The 21,814-nt window shown below is 38.1% G+C and overlaps 1 protein-coding gene across 1 annotated transcript in view; it reads left to right on the top strand.

The window, feature by feature from the left end:
• Nucleotides 1-4,046: 4,046 nt before the first annotated feature.
• LOC124167647 (mucin-19-like) overlaps nt 4,047-21,814 on the top strand; it is a 393,928-nt gene continuing 376,160 nt past the window's right edge. Inside the window, exons 1-2 of the mRNA XM_046545628.1 lie at nt 4,047-4,061; nt 4,407-4,968. Coding sequence (XP_046401584.1) covers nt 4,047-4,061; nt 4,407-4,968 — 577 coding nt within the window. The remainder of the gene's footprint in view (nt 4,062-4,406; nt 4,969-21,814) is intronic.

Genomic DNA, 21,814 nt, shown 5'->3' with positions numbered 1-21,814 from the left:
CACTTTAACGGCGTAATGTGACTCTTAATATTTACCAATTTGATTCATCAAATAATTATTTGGCTATCAAGGCTGTCATATTATTTTTAGCACATTATTATTACATTTTATTGTACAGTTATTTAATTTTTTTGCGAATTAAAGAAATTAAGATTTTTTTGCGAATACGGCGTTTACTTACCTTTTGAATGGTAATTTAAATAGCATGAATATAGTTAAGAGCATTGCACAGTTTTTCGCAATCTCATACTGAATTCTGCTGAACGTGAACAAAACATGCCTCATCTGAGGGCTTGGGATTATTTTTAGGGGTGCAAAAACGAAACGCTGTTATCCGAATCCATGTCTACGTTCCGGCATTTCCTCGTTTTATTTCGAAAACATCTGATGATCGGGTCGGATGATGAGTTCGGCGAGGAAGCGTAAGGAGTTCGTGGAGGGAGTGGAGAGGGAAAACACGACGCAAATTCCGGTTATAAGATGTATAAAGGTAATCCCGCCGTGTAATCCAAAAATTTTAATAATACTACTACCACCAACACCCACCGCCATCATTGCTTCCCTCGCTGAAAAGAACGCGGATGATAATGGCGGCTCAACAATTCGACCCGCATTACCCTGGCATGTACACCATACAGCATGGTGCACGCTTTCCATTGTTGTTTTAATTATTGTGCGGCGGCTTAATTGAGAAAAGGCCGAATCAGGCAGGAACAAAGGGGCGGACGTATTCGAGGAAAAAGTGTAAAAAAAACTGTATCGACGCATGGAGTAGAATTTTTACGTTATTTCGACTCCATTTATTTTTCCGAATGTATCCCACGTGAATATATGGGCAGGTGTTTTTTTTTTTAAGGCACGTTCGGAGGTGGATGGTGGTGGTGGCTATCGAAGTCGGAGTGTGGAAGGGGTTTTTGGATAAAAGGGAACTGTTTGCCTTCGGCGATTGATCCTCCGCGCTCAGTGCAATTAGCGAATGCCCAGAATGCTGTTGACCCTTTTCCCGTGGAATAAAAGCAAACATGTAAAAACAGAGAGAGCATGCAGAGAGAGGGCGCGTGTGTTGGATAGACCCGTGGACAGGGTCCGTTCGCATCGTCCGATGGGTTCGGTAGATAGGGCACGCGTGCTCTTAGTCTCTCTTCAATCCATTGCCTTCCGTCGCTTTTGAACGGCGAACAGCCATCGGATGTTGGAGAGAGGAATGGGTGGCGAATTTGCAATTAGTGATCTGACTTCTACGCAGTGTGTATTGGTACTAGGTTCGTGAGGTCGAGGAATGTTTCTGGGAAGCACTTCGCGAATTAGAGGAAAACTGACCACTGCACGTGTCGTTTTCAACGGTGAATGGAAGTTTGGAAAAAAAATCACACAATAAATGTACCCGTGGGCATTGAAAAGGAATAATTTTTCTCTCTACGCTTGCTTCTCTTTCATTCTATGAAAAGCGGTGACAGTGGTTGTCACATTAAATAAAATAGATATTAAGAAATTACTTTATCCGTTCTATGCTAATACTATTTCCTGCCTTTGTTTCGATGATACGAAACAGTTCCATTTTTGACAATTAACATTTCAAAATGAATCTTTGGTGCTTCCTACTCGTTGATTAACTGCAATACCCTTATTTTATTGCGTTCCACATTTTATAAGCCCACAAATTGACCAATATTTTATAAGAATGATATCATTTATTTACAGTCTTCCAGAAATCGCAATGTGTCATATTGTTTCGTACTTTTTAGCCTTAACAAATCAAGCAATGAACAATTTCAAATGACTTCTTTGTGCTTGCTACTCGTTGTATGCCTGAAATACCCTTATTATGTTAGAAAATTATAATTGAGTAATAATATTTGGAAATTTGAAACAAATTTATTAAATGTAAAAGCAAAATACCAACACTGAGTATGGCGCTGTTGTTTGCCAAGCAGCAATCTTTGGTCCATCACAGCCTTCCATTATAGGAACTGGATTTTCAATCTGAAACCTATATTGCAGGAAAACAGCTGCATAATTGTAAGAAGCCTCTCTAACGTTCCAAGCTCTCGTATGATGTTCATGAAACGTCATCATGACATGACAATTCATTCCTGTGTGGATTTGCATGGGAATTCTATTACGAGAACCTCTCAATAACTTCTCATTTTGTGAAAATTCCCGCGCATTGCATCATGGGTAGCTAATTGTTATTTTTAGTTTTGACTGAAAGCGCGCATGAAAAGTCAAGTATTAATCTTAGTTCACATGGAGCCTAGTACTTCAGATGAAGCATGCTTTACATTGCAATTGCATTGAAACCATAGTAATAGATGTGCTTTCTTGACTACCTATCTGAAAATCAAATGCTAGTTATACCATACACTGATGATGCAGCATAACTATTTGATTCAATCATAAAATAAATAAGGAGTTTTCACCATTTGGTGTATTTTCTCTTTAAAAATATGCATTGCATGAGCATAGCCAGAATTTATTTGGCCTCTGCAATCGGGGAATGGGAACAATGAATCTTGGGTCATAGCACTGCCAAACAGATTGTAAACATTCCTATGAATTCAGTGTTATGGACGGAGGCATCTCTGGCCCTTTGGCGATGTGCATGTCACAGTGCAGCAAATTAGTTTTTTCCAGCTTGTATGGGACTATTTGGTTAGTTGGCAATCGCCGCTATCGTACACGGCTTTCCTATTGATCAATCTGAGCAAAGTTCATGCACGCGCCTAGAATCTGCATTCTCTGTATTGAGGAATGGTCTTTTCTCCCTCCTGCTTCGCGCTGCCCACAATGGACCGTGTTTTGTACGAAAAATAACATCACTATGGAGAAAAATGAAGACGGAAGTGCATCGCGGCATTGTTGCCGAAGACACACGGGCTGCGTTTTTAACAAAAACATCGCGAAATAATAGTTCCGCGTACATGGATCACGTAATGCAATGCTTGATTCGAAAAACTACGGAACGCGTCGGGGGAGGGATATGGTGTTTATGCATTTCGCTCGTATTTTGTTTCCCCTGCGTTTTTCACTTGTTTTTTTTTACCCACGCGTCCACTCGCATTGTTCCCGTCCGCGGAGAGAACAGCTTCGCGTGTAGCTCTACGTCATTCGGGTACTTCCCTCCCTTCCTCGTTAACATTATCCCCTTCGTTGCCGTGTTGGGGCGAACCGGGAAAATTCACGGACCGGATTTCAATTGTTCGCACGCGAAAATGAAACCAAATAGAGTGTGTTGACGGTGCTGAAGCGTTCGGCTACAATATCCCGCCCACGTTCAGTGCAATGGGGAGGGTTGGGTTTTCTATTAATTAACACTAATTCCATTAAACTCTTCCGATCGATCAGTTCTGAAAGGGTATTTCTGGCTGCGGAGTACCAGCCGAATACTTTTTGACACTCTTGTTAAATTACTGCCGGGCGACGTGAGGGTTTGTTTATTTTTTTACCGAATTTATACTCACCCACCAGTTTTTTTTTTGCGTGAAGCAGTCTACTTTTTTTAATTTACGGGTTTTTGAAAGCGAATCAATTCGTCATTGGAGGACCCAATATTAATGTCCCTGCTGAGCATATATAAAAAAACGTCCTCCAAACCAGACTGACGCGAGTTATTAAGCATTGATCAGGAGAAATGTGTACCATATTAAAATTAAAAAGCAATGTATTCTGAGTGAAGTTGGATAAATTAAAAATTGGCATTCACCGGTTATTTTTTGTTTATAAATGGGGTTAAACTATCGTATGGAATGACATAGTGGACATGTCTATAAATAATGACGCAGATATCCAGCAAAAATTATATGATGCGTATAAAAACTAGACTTCTTCTTCTCAAAATGCTAATAGCTCACTCTTTTCGGTAATTAGCATCACATTGACAGTTATGCCTTGAGTTTATTTGTATAATTCATTTTATTGCGCCATCTGCACCTTTCAAAAGCGTCGTCATTCAATTTTTTTTATGTACCTGGTTTGTCTACATACTTCAAACAATCTTGGTATGTCAGTATAGCCGCATGGTAATGTAAACATTATGGTATGTTTTAATGCTAGCTCTGAGAGTTGGTTTCTACACAACGGTGAAACCTGAAGAAATGCAGAAATGATTAACCTGCTCTAATCAAAAGGCGCCAAGGGGACCGCGGCTTAACGTCCCATCGGACGGAGTGTTGCGCTTGAAATGTCCTCCACACAGCACTCAAGCAGGCAAAGGGCACTCTGAAAATTCTCTGCCACAACCGGGATTTGAACCCGAGCCCGCTGGGTTGGAAGATAACACAGTAGCCACCACACCAGCCCGATTCCCAGTGCCAGAATACCAGTCCAAATAGCCGTATTTTCGTTTTTTGAACTCAATTTTCATTCATTATATTTACTTATAACCAATTTTTTTCTTTTCCTTACAGGGCATCCACGAGGTTCCAGGGGTCCGCCTCCCTCTGCAGACGTCCTACGCCTCACCCTCCTCCTCAGTGTTCATGTACAGCGGGGGCGGGGGCGGTGGGGCGGAGGGCGGAGAGGAGGCGGGGGACGACGCTACGCCGGGGGCCATCTCCCCCGAGGAGTCGCCCCCCAAGGAAGGCCCGCCCTCGGAGGAGGGGGCCTCCGGGGGCGGCGGGGCGGCCGGGGGCGGCGGCTCGCCCATCGGGGGCAGCGACGTCTCCGCCGTGGAGGACGAGGGCGGAGGGGGAGGCGGCGGGGGCGTGGTGGGCCTCGCCTCGGTGCTCGCCCACCTCCAGCAGCAGCACCGCCGCACCGTCGAGGTGCTCGTGGAGGCGGAGGACGCGGAGGCGGGGGCGGAGGGACGGGAAGGGGGCTCCGGGGTCGGCGGTGACGGTGCGGCGGCCGCGGGGGCCTCGGCGGGCAAGGCCACCACGACCACCCTGAGCATCAGCTACCGGGACGCAGAAGGACTGCTTGGGGAGGGTGGGATAGACCTGCTGCTGGGAGGCGGAACTCTTCACACTGGTGAGTGTGGCCAACTATAGCGTTTTTGGCATCATGAAGGGAGAAGGGGGAGCTTGGTTTTACTCCAGCCCCATTGTAGGTCTATCTAGAATTATGTTACATTGAAATCCCATTAATTATTGATTTAGGTTTGGATCCAAATTGTGAGGTCAAAAGGTCAAAATTGTAACTTTTTGCTTTTACGCAACAAAACACACGACCTTTTTCCGATGAGTATGCCAATATTGATGAATGTTGCTCGAGGAGAAGTGACTGAAATTGGAGGCCAAAAATGAAAATCGATCAGCGAGCCAATTTCCCTACCACAAATACCGAAAGAGTCGTTGTAAATAGCAGAAAAGTGTTAGAATGACCCGAGAGTGACATCATCTTTAGTTTTGTCCGAAAAACAATCAAAATGAGTCTAGTAGGTTAAGATGGTGAAAAGTGCCCCCTGATATTTTGAGAAATAAAAAATATAACCTTAATGTGCATGCAAAATTGTGTTTTTCCCCAAAATTTCAGGTCTCAACAATGGAGCATAACCAAAAAAAATTGAAACACTATTTTTAGGTTTTTAACCATATATCCAGTTTTTATTTTTGTAAAATCGTTTTCTTCATTTTAATGTGTATATAATATTACTTTCTATCATCCTGATTTTTTCAAAAATTTTGAACCAAAAACAAAACTCATACATAAGTTTGAAAATTTAAAAATTAAATTTAAAAATTTAGGAAGCAAGAGACACGCCGAAAAAAATGTATGTTGTAACCTCTACCTCTAAGTATAATCCTAATTTTTTTCAGATTTATAAAATTGGTAGAACAGGTTCAAAACCACGAATAAATGCTTTCTGCCATTTGCATACATGTATTCCAGGAGGATATTTGATTTGATTGTTGATATTTTCTCACCAAACGGTACAGAACTCCGGTTCATCCCAAAATAAGTTCGAAATTTTCAAGGATAAGGTACATCCAGAGGGACATACGGCATATAATCCGTACTACATATTACTCCATTCCCATAAATCATCAGTAAGTCAATGGTAATGATATGGCACCCTTTCAATAAAGTTGAGTATAATTTCTATAGTTTATTGAGTGACATAAGTCGCGTTTCGACTGTTCAAGTTCTTCATCTTCATTCATCTTCAAGTTCTCTGTCACACCTCCTACAGTCCTGTTGCACGGAGTGCTTGAGAATAACTGAACGGTCAAAACGCGTTGTATGATTTCCGCCTAAGATCTTGATCGCGATTATAATGGGAACGGGTAGTGGTCCCTTGGTTAGATCCTTTGGATACTTACTGCTGGACCCGGGTCCGAATCCTTGACGCATTAATGAATTTGTGGAAAGAGTGCCATCTCCTTTTCGCAAACCTCAAATATCATTACATCTCGTCCGCATCAGCTAGTTTTATCGTTTGAGAGATTTTACAAATCCTGCATTTATTTTCACCATGATGGTATCAGTTGCGCTGACCTAGAACGCCCAAGGACTACTATACAACGGTCAAGCTAATGGAGTTAATAAATATATAAATGAGCAAATAATGGAAAGAAAATATGAAACACAGGTTTATAAGGGATACAGTTACACTGTAGCAATAAACTTTTAATTTTATTAATAATTACTGAAAAAATGATCCTGTAGTGGCTATTGTAAGTCCTTCGGTATTTTATTTTATATTTCTTGTTTCATTTCCACTTCCATCATCGCATTGTCACATTATTGCTGTTAAGTGACAGAGTTCCCGTGCTACTTATTAAGACATTCATGAATTCTGACGTTAGTTACGAAGACGTCGAAGTTACAGCCTTAGAAACCAAAAATCCGCGTCAAATCTGGTCAATTTGGATTTTTCATTCTTCATAAAGTAAAAGTTTGGATTATCGAAATATATTTTAATGTAATTGTATTGGATTTTTAGGTGTTCATAAAAATGGTGACGAATTGATCTTCTTAATTCCATTAGAAAATAGAATAAAATAGTTTGTAGAGTTTCTACGCAGACATTTTTTTTACCGAGGAGGTGATGCTGTAGTGAAATATTCTGTATCGGCAAATATATTTTATAGGTGGAAGAAGTTCTTTGTATTTCATGAGATTATTACAAAGTGAATGATTATCGCATTTCAATTAAAATCTGTTCCAAAAAATTTACTTAAAGCCATGGTGTTTGGTGGAGTTTGGCACAGAAAAACTGCCAATTTAGTCAGGAGTTCAGAGCCACCTATCAAAATTCCGGAAAGGGAGCGGAGTTTCTTTTCTTCCTTCCTTTTTAACCTTCTTCTTCCAAACATTCGTAACCATACTTCCTTTTCGGCCTCTTCTCCATTGGCTTGATGAAGTGGGGAGGGAACATGTTGGACAGCGGTGTGGGTAGGGCCGGTCGGATAGCAACCCTTTGATCTGATGAAGTCCTTGGCTGTCAGCCGCTGGGAGATGGTTGCTACGCTAATTAATTAAAACATCAACTCTGCCCCTTCCTCGCTCCGGCTGCGTCTCCTCCCTTATACCTCTCCGCCCGTCTCGACGTCCCACTTCAACCTCTGGTTATGTTTAGAGACTGCAAGAATATAATTCAAAAGGTGGCCATGGGAAAGTTGCCCTTTCTGTGTAAGTCCGTTTGGTCATGCGAGTGGATGAAAGGTCGCGCGTTCACGGAGTGGGGTGGGGTAAAAATGTTGACCAAGGAGAAAAACGTATAGCGAACGAGTTGACTGAGAAACCGAGAGGTAGAGTTGCGGTGGAATATTAAAACGGGTCCATTTTTATTCGCTCTTTCCCTGCCTGACCTCTGCTAAGGCACTTCATTTCGAATGAACAAAGACATCGGGACCCCTCTGATTGAAAATAAAGAGGATGGAAATAATAATATTAGCGTTGAATGTTTTCGATCTCCATCCCCAAAAGGACCCTGGGGTAAAGGACCCCAAAATGGATTAATATACATACAATAAAGGAAACGGTTGGAATAATTCAATTGCAAGAAATTCGTTTGGAACCGAGTCGAGGATTAGCTTTCAAAAGGAATTTATTTTAAAAATTATCCATTGTGTCTTTATTTTTTTCGATCCGTTAAAAAATGCTTTACCACTGAAATAAAATGTAGCCAACTATGTAGAAATAATCGAAGAATAAATTCGTCGACTGACTTTAAATAATATATACAAATAAAGCTGTTCGGTATTCAAAATTTATACAGCTTAACTCTAACAATTTTCCCATCGGCCTAGTCTTTGTAAAATGGTGTCTGTTTTTATCGATATCGAATGCTATTGTCAATGTTAGCTCATATGACAATGTTTTTATCAAACCATTTGATGTCAATCATTCTGAGCTCTATTTTACTGATTTTCAATTTTTATTAATCATTTCTTGCTCCAAAATACTATCCATTTCCTTAGTATTATTGATATAACTGGATATCAATAATACTAAGATATGGATAGCAAAATATCTTTTCGTGTGAGACTATTTTGAGCTTTTTGTATATTCCTTCGAATATATTTTGATTTGAAATTTTCCTACATTTTTATGGCTAAAGTTAAAATAGGAAGTAGGTTTCGTAATTTTCCTGGAAGAGAATTTCTCGTATAAAAGTGAATGTCTGTTAGGTGAAAAGCTTTCCCTATCTCCTTATATCAACTTGTATTTTGCGTATTTAGCTAAATAATTTATCCCAATACACACAGTTCCGGTATTCACTCTTGATCACAAAATATAATCTCTCTCATTACCTGGAGTACCAATCTATGCAATTAATTGACTAATGTTTTCGATGGGATTTCTGAAATGATGAGAATATCAGTTGCTATGAATTAGTCTAGCTGCATTTCAAATATTCTGCTCCCGGCCAGAGCTTGCAGTATTTCAAATCGATTATATCTTTCGCTGTGAATATGAAAAAGTCATAACATTTTAAAATGGCTGGCGGTGAGAAATAATTTTATGACTTTTTTTTGTAAAAGCCATGTTAGTGTTAGCAGTAGCTAACACTGAAAAGTTATTTTTACCCTAACTTAAAGTATCAAGGCATCAATAAGTAATATCGTTGGTTTAATGAAAAATACATTCCGTTCGGCTGTGAATTTCAAATATTTACAAAATTAATTGAAATTGCCTTGAGCTAGGATTATTAGATATTCATTGAAGTTTGTTTGAAAATACTGGAGCCTTTGGCATGCAACCGTTGAAAGTGCTTTATGTAAAAGGGGCATGAGGTATATTTCATTCGGCCTCTTGATTTTGAATTTGAACACCCTTATGCAACGGACAATTTTATGGGTTAAAACTCAATGGACACTCCGGCGGCATCATGAGACAAAGTGCAAAATGCGTCTCCATAACCGTACTTCTGCTTTCAAAATGCAATCGTCCAGTTTGATCACGCTTGACAAATAGTCGTACGATTGTGATCTAGAATTTGTTTTGCTCTACTCCCTGCAATCCATTCAACCATCCATATTAATTTTTGTCTCAATATACAAAGGTAGATCATTTTAAAAACATCATTTATATCAAAAAATGCATCAATGTAACTCAAATTAATTTTAAACTGATTCTTGATAGTCATTTTATAACCCTGCCTCGGCATTAGACTACTATTGACAATACGCTCCGAGGGGACCTCAGCTTAACTACTATCAGCTGCTAGGATAGAATCTCCCTTATTATGTCAGGACTTAAACCCACTAGGTGAGAATCCAAGACTCTTGCCCCCACTCCAAGTCAAACATCACTAAATACTTTACTAATTTCTTCTCCATTTACTCTGCAAGGCGTCCAAGTGGACGTAGAGTGAAAGGCGTAAGGATACAACCCCTAACAGAAAAAATTATTAGTGTTTACGTGCTGAAGATATGTGCCTTTCAAGTCCCATCGAGTATTTATTTAACTATTTTTTTGTTCGAAGTAAAACAGAATTCCTATACCTATCCTTAAACAAAGTTATTTTTGAATGATCAATGCAAAAAATTGTTTGTGGAAGTTTTCAAATATACATTTATTATAAATTTCCCTCATTGCTCATGAGGATAATTCCCCTATCGGATTGCACAAGAAAATAAGATGTGGACATTCAGTTCAAAGTCACGTGGAGAGTGTAAAAAAATAGAAAATTTAAGCATGTGGAACTTCTGCGCTGGGAATAAATGAATTGGCGTTGCTAGCGTAGAGGGGTTTTCTTTTAAAGCATGCCTTTTGATCTGCAAGGAAAACGATCTCTCTCCTACCGCCACGTTCTCTGGAAAAGGAATACGCCTAAGGAATTGGGCTAGCACGAAGCAGCAAACGGGTCAATTCGTTCCATTGACTTGCTTTACGTCCATTTTGAGAGGGAGGTAAGGAAAATGGAAACCTATTCCGGCACGCAAACCTGAGAACTCTTCTTTTTCCAACATATCTGATACTTTGCTTTTTTATATCTTTTCTGCCCCACCTGTGTATCCCATGCGGAAGCTTCAGCGTGCCCACAGCGTCTTTAGAAGGGTTCCCGGGTATCCTCAGAAACCTACGTTGAATCTTCCCCAAGCGTCCGATTGGTGTTTTAAAAGCTTTGAAATTTCTTAAACGCCCTTTTCATCTCATTCGAACGCAATCTCTGTATACGTCTGCCTACTTTCAATGCCATCACTCAGTTGCTTAGGACCTTGAAATAACTCTTCTCTGCTCAATAAATGCTACCGATGGCGATTTCATCTCAAAGCCAACAAATTATTATTTTCTTTTGCCTAAAGTGTGCATGGATGCTTCCCTTAAAATGTTTGTCAATATTTGTGAAATGATAGGTTTTCACGAAAATTTAAAATCCTCCTAGCTTATAGCTTCATAGCTTCATTTTTTCCCGTAAAACAGCTTAAACGTTAATTCCATTTAAATAGTAATGATGTCAGTAAATTTGGGTGAATACTTTGGTCAATACAACTTTCCTTTACGTAGTTGATTTGGATATTCCATATGCGTGGCAACATCCTAAATAATCCATAAATATTTTTTCTTGTCTAAATATACGGTATTGTAACTCAGTAGTGTTTTGTTTAAGTTGTTGTAATGTTGTGGAAAAATATAGAACCATATTATACATGCATATTGCGATTTCTCGTATCCCTAAATTTTAAAAACTATACCTTTGAAATGTAATGGTAATATCTGTGATAAGGTTTTCGTATGGATATTAGGCATTCATCTGAGTACTCCAGTATCCTTATTCTTTATGTCTTGGATAAATTAATCTTTTATTCATTAAATAAGCTTGTTCTAATTAATTGATAATCGAGATGGCTTGAAATTGATTGACGTGTAGTTGAGTTCATTTCCCATCTTCTGGATTTAAAGAAGTAATTTAAAGTTTTTCTCCATAGCTGTGACTTTATTTCTAATTAATTGAAAGAGGTAGTGTTTAATAAACAGATTTGACTTATTAAAATCCGTAATTTATTGTTCTACTATCGTAGTTATGAACATAAGTTGTCACCAGGTTATGGAAATTGTAGGTAACATCGAAACTCAGTGATGGGTTTACCTACCGTTTTTAGGTTGTCTGTTTGTATTGAGAAAACACTCACAGCGATGTGTCGTGATGCAATACTATGGAGTCACTGAATTACTAACGCAAATTTTTGAAATGCAAATAATATCCGCTCCAAAATTCATTATTGGTTTTCGTGGGCAGGCATTTTTGTTGATAATGAAGTAGCAAAGAGCGTCATATTTCCATTCTGGCTAATGATTACAAATATATTTAAAATTACATATTAATTAATCAAGATAAATATTCGAAACGGCAGAATGTTTTGTGGCCGATGATTGCATTTTTGGTCCAGTCAAAAATAGGGAAAAAAATAAACTGAGGAACAAAACATCCTCTTGTCTGCTGCTTCATGCCCACCCGTTTCCCGTTTTAATTAGTTTGTTGAAGTGTCTCAAATACCTTCAATTCAAATATCACCAGAGAGAAACTGCCCTAATTTCATTGCTGCAAATTTAATTTCTATCTTCAATTCTGTTAGCTCCTCGCTTTTGTATTCAAATATTTAAAGACAACAGAACACAATTTCAGAATAGCCCAAAAGCGTTAATAAATACGTAAAATGCACCTAATACCTGAACGGAATTTGCAATTTCAGTGAATATATCTTTTATGCATGAATGACATTCAAACAAGTGAGCATTGTTGTGAATTATTTTAGATGAGTACAGTCAGAAAGCATATTTTTCTGTCATATTCATTTGAAACAATTCAATGAAGTGAATTTGTATCTTTAGCTTTGTCATCCGTACTAACATTCTTTTTAATTAATATCGAATTTTTATCGGACAGTTTTATCGGATTCCTAGCAATGGTAGAAACTTAAATAAATATGTCTATAATAGCTTCAATTCCTAACATGAAGTGTATTCTGAAATCAAAAATTCAACGTAAAAATGTGCACCATAAAATTGCTAATTTATTCTTAACTAAAATCTAGAATAGTTTGCACAACGCTCAATATTCAACTAGCCTAAAACCATCAAAATCTTGACCCTTATAAATATTTCAATAAATTAATTACTCTAAGTAGAGAGTTTGATATTTTTAAGCCAATTTCCTGCTTATGAACCTCAATGAAAAGCTCACTGAAGTTTTTTTATGCTAAATTAAATTTTCAATGCTACTAGAGCTATTGCAATTCTATTTCTCGGAATCGTTAGCAGTAATTTAATTTTTCGATCATAATGCAAAAACCTTTTTCCTAGAAATCGTGAATTATCTTTCATATTTGCTTTGGCCATCTATACTAGTATGAAATTAATATTTAATCATCGCTCACAATACTCATTTGTGTATATATTTGTCTCCCTTTACAATTCATTGAGATTCCAAATTGAAATGTATAAATGTCGTTTATGATTTGAGGGGCGTCTTATTCTGTGTCTAAATTTTCTCGTATTCTCTATAGTACGGTGCCCTTCTCTGAAATTTCTAAACTATTTTAGTAACGGCTTAACGGCTAATTTGAAGTGCGTATTGTGTTTCATATATATTATTTGAATTTTAGCTGGTCGGCAAAGGGATTTTAGGAAGGGTGAAATGGCGACCAATCCTTGCTACCCAACTTAGCTACCCTACTTTGGCATACAGGGAATGATTCTCCATATTTTTTCATGTTTTCACCAACTGCGTGTATAATATCTTTTCACGTGAAAGAATTGAAAATGATTTTTGACGCGCATTCCTTCTTTTTTATGATTCATCTCCTTTCTTTTGTTTCCAACGTTCATTCGGATAATATCTAGTTCGATTTTTTCAAAAAGGAATTTTCCAGGAGTGAATTTCTTCTTTTTTTACATCCCCAGTCCTAACAGTCTTCCCGCCCTTCTTTTTTGTCTTTTTTCATTCTCTGCGCCTAATGGATGGAACCCATGCAAGTTCCGCCGTTCATCCATGTCAGTTGAATTGCGGGGACGAGAGTGGAGTCCAGGAGTCGGAATATTTCCCCTCTATCCTCTCCTTCCCTTTATGGCCGGTTTTTACCCTGTGATTAACCCCTTCGCTAACCCTTTTAGTATCAATGGACCGCCGTGCCCGACAGCCTACTCCCAAAATTGGTATCTATACGCAAAAACTACCCATTTTTTTTTCCTTCGGATATTATAAATGAAAAGTTCTTTTATTCTGGTTTAATATTTATCTTATTGTAAAAAAACCTAATTTTAGCAACATTAATCAACAAAATATATTTTAAAATACTTCCAAATCAGGATGGTGTTTTGACCTATTCATTGGGATGTATATTCATTCAAAACTTTTTCTTATACATCTCTGCATTTTTATCGGTTTTTTCATATTAGTTGGATTTTGGACCGCAGTGTCAATGGCTACCCTGCCAGCGTATTCTGATCGAAGAATCCATCTAAATTGTTGTCCACAAACCAATTGGCACAGAAAAAAAACAAAAAAATGCAAAGATCAAACCATCACCGTGAAAGCCTTCGTTCTATCATTTCTCCATGTCAGCGTTACATCTAAAGAGGAAGAAATATCTGGAAATATAGTCGCTAAAATAATTTAGGACTTTTAGGATAAAATTTTGAGCACAATTGTAGGTTTCAGCTAGAAGTAAAGTTCAAATCTATGGATAATGAATGTCAATTTTGGGTCCTAACATTTCCACAACTTTTTACTTCTGCAGAACGATGGATATTGGTTATTACCGTGAGTGGTCAGATGAAGAATCTTAGTTATTCCAATGAACATACAAAGGTGGCAAGCGACTGCCGGTCTTAAAATTAACAACCACAGGATGTATCTTTGCATTCGATCTTGATCATGTACTCGAGATCCTATACCACATTTTCTTTGGCCATAACCGATCGAAATGCTTTTGGTTACAATGCTTTGGAAAAGTTAGCTATTATATCCGTAATTAAGGATTAGGTAATCGGATTAGTTAGTTATATAAATTCACAGAATTCTGTTGTTTTTCAATGAGTATTTCATGTGACTATATCCATTGATTGCGTTCAGCATACACGGTCCCTCTAAGCCTCATTGCTTGTCAGAGAGTTCCACGCATACATATGCCATGCGGAAATTTTAAAAATGATATAAAAAACAATTAAAAACAACTTATATTATTTATGTAATCATATTACCTTATGATTTATATGAGCGGAATTCTGTGATTGTATTCTCGCTTCATCCGGACAGCTGAATATCGTTTCGATCAGTCGAAAGAATATAGTTTAGATCCATCTATCGATCTTATACAGCCGTCCGCCAACTCCCCGCTTCACAAATCTCACCTTTTTTCCATCCCACCCCAACTCCCACCGCCCCACAAGCCCCTCCCTCCATCACTCTCACCCTCTGATCCACCTTTCACGTCCCACATTCGCTCCGTCGGAGGCCAATTAATGAAAATGGCTCATTTGAAGATGGCATTCGATTCTAGGGGGAGAATTTAGCATGGGAGAGGGAAGGGTGGGGAAAGTCCCGGACTTACACTCAGTCAGTCGGACTCATACTCTGGAGTTCCCGGTCGTTTTATTGGCTTTTTCTCTCCCTACCTCCCTTCATTTAATTCTTCCTTTTTTTACTCTCGTATTCATCCATCCCCTCTCCTGATCTTTACCAAACTGGGCCCTTCACTTGTCCCGCCTCTCTGCCGTCTTTTATTTTCCCATCTGGTCTTCTTCTTTTTTTTTTTTTGAACTCATCCTCTGACTCACTCAAAATTCTCTGCTCTTCCTCTACTACGTCTCTCTCTACTCTTGAAATTTCTCCGCGACTGCCTACTAAAAGGGGTCATTCAAGCATTACATGAGTGATAGGTTATCTTCCTTTTAATTTTTTTTGCAGTTTTAAGTAGCCAATTCCTCACATTATTATATACTAAAATCCTCTAGAGCTCAGATTTACGCTTTTAAAATATATCCATGCACAACTCCATGCCTGAACATGCAAATATGTTCTTACGGCTAATTATTCATGTAGCAGCTGGATATGGAGGAAAATACAAAATTCCGGACTGAAACATCATAATTGGTGTACCATAGCGTCGATAAAGTTAACTTTCAAACATTATTGGAATGAATTTGTTTTCATATTCCCTGTAGCAGTAAACAACAAATGCCTATATGCTAACCATTGATTATTTTATTTATCACCTAGGTTTAAAGTTCAAAATAATACTGCCTTTTTCTGTACTCAAATGATTTAGAGAAAGAATAGTGCCATCAGCTGGATGAATTACAAAGAACAAACCAGTTAATAATTCAAAACTTGTGAAACTCGATTCACATAGCTGAGAAGAATGGGATTTATTCATGTAATTATAATTATCAATGTTATTGAAATGATATTTTGTACTTGTCTGGAGAACCTTTATTCTTGGGGGTACTTCCAGGTTGTTAATTTTTCCAGTAGCAGAGAACTAACCGCATATTTAACGTCGGTATTAAAACCTCTAAAATTTGTAACAATGGAACATGTGATCTTAACCCTACTTTGGTCTCGTGGCGTCTACCAAACACCAGCCCATTTTCTTTTCTTTGCTCACATCGTATTTTCATAGCTAGGAAACTCATATTCCTTGTATCTTATTATTTAATGATCCCGAAATAGTTATCAATATGATTATACATTTTGTCACATTTGTAAAAAGCATTTTGATTTTTTTTTTGTTTTTGGAGTCTGGTAGAGGCCACGCGACAACTTGAGTCACAATACGTTACATGCTAATAGCTTCGTGATATTTATCGCAAAGTTTTTAAAATACGTTCATAATTTATATTAACAACTATTTAAAGAACTTAATTTTGGATATGCGCCTGATTGCTCTTTTTTACTGATATCAATTTAACACCTGAATAAAACTGTTATTTCGAAGAATTTACTATAGTTTTCACATAATTTGAGTAAACTTTGGCGTGTAGTACACCGTTTTTCCCTGTGCTGTATACGTTTATGGTGTCTTATTACATTGATGTAAATGCACAACATTAACCGTACACATACTTATAACAGTTTTGTGGTTAAATTGAATAATAACTTTCCAATCTGATAGGGGATATTTTGGTTCATGTTCAACTGAACGCGATATCAATACAAAATGGCTCCAAAATCAATAACTCCCCCTTTGGTCGAAATTACTTTTTAGGTTATTAGCAACATCCATACTATGAAACTGTAATAAATGTTTTTATATTTACTTTTCATATTAAACATGTTAGTATAATTTCGATTAGAGAAAAACTGTAACATAAGTCAAAATAAGGAGTATTAAGCCTGTTTTTAAATACAAGTATCTCCATCATTATAATGCATAAATTTTATGTTCATTAATAAAATTAAGTATTCAATGAATGATTCATTGCAGTGAAAACAGTTATTTCTACTTTCATGGATTTTGTTTAGCCATTCAAAAATGGTGTCGGTGAGAAGCCTTGCGACAAATAGCGTTCCAAAATGTAACGCGACAGACTAAGGGCACTTAGAGACCGAGCGTCATCTATAGATGACGCGCCGGACTTCACCCAGATCCGAGCGCCATCAATAGATGACGGCCGACTACGCTACTAAAAAATTTTCGGATATGGGCAAAGTTAAAATTTTTACCTTCGGACTGAGAGTGTTAAAAGTCTTCACCATTGAAGCGTGTTTCTACTAATCCTAACTGTACAAAATCTACAAAGTATCATTTAACATCATAACTGATAAACATTTTAACCCTTTATAACCCAGACCTGATTGTGGGAGAAATAAAATTTCAAGATTTTTCATTTTGAAAACTTGAAAATTTTATGCTCAATGATAATTATCGTGGCAGCTAACTATTTCATAATTAAAATTTACACAACAAAATTATGGGTATTTCCTGAAAAGAGTTGAAAGTTTAAACATTTTTGATGTTGCTTAGAAGCAACATTGGGTTATAAAGGGTAAAACAATCCATTGCCATTGCAAATTTAGCAAAAGAAATGTTATCCCTCAGTATGTACGACTAAATTGTAACCCTGATATTCGATATTGTTAACGCAGAAAGTTCTGCAAAGTAGCGCACGACTCCGCCAGTTTGATTAACAGGCCGGGCCACCGTGGTGACTTTGTCACGCCCGATGATCGCGTAAACTTTGACACATCTTCCTCAAGGGTTCCCGAGAGCGGAGGACGGGGGTCGAAGCTTTAATCCCTTTATCTCGCCGCTGCATTTGCCCTCATCTCCATCACACAGTGGCGGATCCCTTCGCTGGGCGGAGTAAGTTGGCAGGCTAACGAAGAAGCGTCGGAGTGGGGGGTCTTGACGGCCTGCCATGCTAATGTTTCGGTCGCTTTGGCGTCCAGGACCCGTCCCTCCAATGTAGCACCTTTTTCACTCGAGTGCACCGGCCCTTGGAAGCAAACTAGAGTGATTCGTTCAATCATTTCTTTTCCTGAGAGCGAATCATAATACCCGGAAAGTTTTTACAGCCCGTATCTATATTGCTGGTTAAATTTTATTTCCATGCATGAATGCATTTTTTTTAGTTTTTAAATTCCGGCAATAAGAAAAATAATTGCCATTGTAAACTAACCAGAGTGACTCGTTCCATTTTTTTTTCTAAAATCGAATCGTAATATCCGAAAACTTTTTCCAACACGTATTAATATCACTGATGAAATTTTATTTCCAAATATACTTAAATTTTCCGACAGAATGTATTTTTCATAGAAGTTCTGAAGTTTCGACAATTAATTAAAAAGTTGTCATTTATGTTTTTTTCTGCTCATAGCGACCAATTTGGTGAGACGACTTCAGTTATGACTTAAGGCCTCAGCCTCAAAAAAACTATTTTCTGACAATTTTTTAAGGATGATTTAAGAGAGCTGGATTAGTGGACGACCCGCAACGAATTTTTGTGTATGGATTACGTTAAAACGTTTATTTAGGTATAGGAGGAGTAAATAATACATTTTTACTTCCAAAACGACTCACATATTTCATCTGAATGTTTTATTTAGAAGAAGCTAAACGAATACTCGAACGAACGTGTATTATCTTTCGTCGCTTAATTTACTTGTTTATAGCTTATGTTATTACCTTGAAATCGTCCGTGATCTACTTGTAAAAATTTACCACCACTTGAGAATCCCTAATACTTAAACTTTACATATTATAATTGGTGAGGTTAAATTCTTTTATTTGACCTGCATGCAAATATTGACAAGGAAAACATTTATGTGACCTAAAAATTTCAAGTTGGTAGCCTTAGCTTAAATGAGCAATATGTCTCAAAAATAGTAACGAGAGATAGTAATTGTTCCTCATGAAAGTTTTGAAATTTTGGCAAGGATAGCAAACTTATAACTTGTTAGGCGGTTCAGAGTGACCAAGTTGTTCGATATAGAGGAGTCAGCTTAGATACATTAAAAGCTATATTTGCCTTTTATATTTAAAATTTTCATCGGTTGCCCCAGAAAGTCGTATTCATAACAATCGAGCATCCCATAGCACATATTTTATTTCTTTGTTGCTGCCACAAGAAGCCTGATAAAGATGTTCTTCAGTCTGTTCCCCTTGTTTAACTGCCACAATATATCGAGATGAGAAAAAGAGATAGTGAAGCTAATGGATGTTTTTTTCCATATTTGACAATTTTCTTCAGATTTCTTCACATATGCGAACCAGTTGTGGCGTAATCTAGCGTGAGTAGTGAAATTATAAGAGAAGGAGGATATATGATTTGTTTCCTTGTGTCGCATTAATGAATACTCATAATCTGTAACAAGAGTTTCAGCAAAATAATCATTTTGTTCAGCAGGTAATAGAGAATTATGCTATCACTGGCCTCGAAAAAAAATGACCCGAAACGTAGAGATGTTCAAAAGATAGAAAGAGGAGTGGTTTTGAGAAATACGAAAGGCAATTTGAAAGGAGCTCCATTAAATGAACGAAGTTGGCCTTTTAGTATAAAATATTGTTCACTAATAATTTTAGTTAAATTGCTGTAAAAAGCCCATGTACGATATTTTAATAGTACAATAGATATTCTGTTCCTAGTACAAAAAAGAGCCAGAACTAATTCCAGAATTTTTATTGCTTTTGCGGTTTAATGACAATTTATTTTGAGATTTTTTCTCTAATCTATACAAACAACCTCACATATTTGCCCATGTATTTCTTTCACGAGCAACATTCAACTCTATTAATTTCGCAGATTTGAGTCAATACCTCTGATTTTGCCATTTAAGAGGTAATTAGCTCGTCAAAATTGCAGAGAGCCATGCAATCAATATGTAATTAGGTTCCAAATCTTAATATGAAAACGCTGGCGTAAAAATACCATTAGTAAGTGAGGTCCTTCAATGATAATTTGGTCTACATTTGGCTGATGCAACTTTAATTGAAAATACTGGTAGCCATGGTTCTGACTACAGGGAGCCTCGTCAGTTATTTTTCGTGGCAATAATTTGGATGGCGCGCTGTAGCGCTTCACTCGTGATAGTAATTACTTTGATGTCACTCTCGAATTGGTCAACCAAAAAGGTAATCCCGCCAGCGCTAGTTATGGATATATCACGCGCTGTATCCTAGGTAACCGTGATAACGAACGATATACATTCCGGTTTTCATCTTTGAACTTTATGCCGTAGCTGATGAACGAGCCAAAATTCACACTCCTAATTAAGTTTCGACCATTTTCATGTGATTCATAGGCGAGTTCAACCTCCCTAGCTACGATATTCTATTAAATTACGATTGCCTGTGGCTTACTATTCGTGCGGAATTATAATCTAAAAATTTAAAACGCGGTTTAATTTAAACGAGTTTTTACTTTGCACGTCACGGTTACATTAGAACTATATTAAACTACGCATCAGACGCCATTGAACAGGAAATTACTTCTGCCATCTCCACAATAACTCCGTGAAATTGTATGTTAACTTTTCTTTTTAAGCTTATAAATTGAAATCACCGTCATATAATTTAACTGCTTGCGTATGGTTGTGTATAACCTTGAGTAGATTTTTGATGGCTTTAATATACATTCTCTCCGTATCTATATCTAGAACCATATTTTCAGGTACTTACTACCTTTCTTTTCCCTATTATCATTTGCAGCTTTGCATAAATAATTCATCGCAATTGTGGTGAGGTATTACTTCATAGAGGAAACTTTAAATGCAGCACTCCATCTGTCGGTTGGGACGTGAAGCCGAGGTCACCTTGGCGCCTTTCGTTAGGAGTACGCTTATGCCAACGCTTATTTTCACTCCACCTCCTTTGCCTCCCCTATGGTGCAAATGACCTAAACTATCAGTTCATATGCTTCCTCCTCCAAGAAACATAAAGTCTTTGAGCTCTAGGTCGATAACCATGCCAGTCGTATCCATTAACAAGCCGGCTACCTGGCGATGAAATTCGAACGACGACTGACACCATGAATCGTGATTCTGGTTACGCCCTAAGCAACTCATGGAAACCGGTGCTTAAATAAATCAGCGAGGCCCGGGAAAAATGGCGGGAAAAGGCGGACCAACAAGTCACCTGACCAGGAGCCTATACTATATAAGTCGGATCACTCCACTCGAAGACAAGCCCTGATGACGATGGACGAAACGACCATCGAAACGTCGGCTGAGATGTAGAACCTCATCCGGTGGGAAACCCGCAACAACTTCAGCATCATCATACGACGGGAAAACCTCAGATCGTTCTTCATTTCCCTGGCGATGCTCGGGAAGGGTAGTACGCAGAGAAGTGAGAAATTTGGAACTTGGATTTCATGGTCATAAAGCGTTTTTATGTTTTCTCTTCTAGCGTGCTAAGAGGTGTGCTAACCCCGGGGAGGATGCCTAACCACAGAAGTAGTATTACGTGACGTAACACACGGTAATTGGAAAACGAAGCCAAGAACGCCTTGGGCGAAACCAAATGTAGCACTATGGTGTTTGGGAGCATGAGATGCACCTATGTACTGACTTCGGTTGCAATCCGTACAGCCTTATGGAAATGCATAGCGGGCAGAAATCTTGTTTTATACATAGAGGTTATTTAGTGTTCATTTCGTTTTTTTGTACTCACTCTTGGAATCCTCAAACCAGTTTCCTCCATCCAGTGTTCAACTCTTTCAGCGACCTCTTTTCTTTCTCCCGTTCGGTTGCCGCTTGAGACAGGTTTCACTGCAAGCTCGTTTATTTGGCTCTGCGATTTTGAAATACCAACGCGTCTGACTTAGGCACTTTAGTTGGGAGGCGAGCTGCTCATGTCAGTTCTTCCCCATGACCTCTTTGCCCAGCCCCCTGTGAGATTTGATAAGGGGATGGACGCAGAGTTTGCCTGGAGTTTGCATTTGAAGGCCTTGTGGATGTTTCTCGGGTCGAGTTATAATCAAA

This window comes from Ischnura elegans, chromosome 11 (genome assembly GCF_921293095.1).
Source record: "Ischnura elegans chromosome 11, ioIscEleg1.1, whole genome shotgun sequence".
Classification (NCBI taxonomy): Eukaryota; Metazoa; Arthropoda; class Insecta; order Odonata; family Coenagrionidae; genus Ischnura; species Ischnura elegans.
This window is presented reverse-complemented; position numbering and strand designations above follow the sequence as displayed.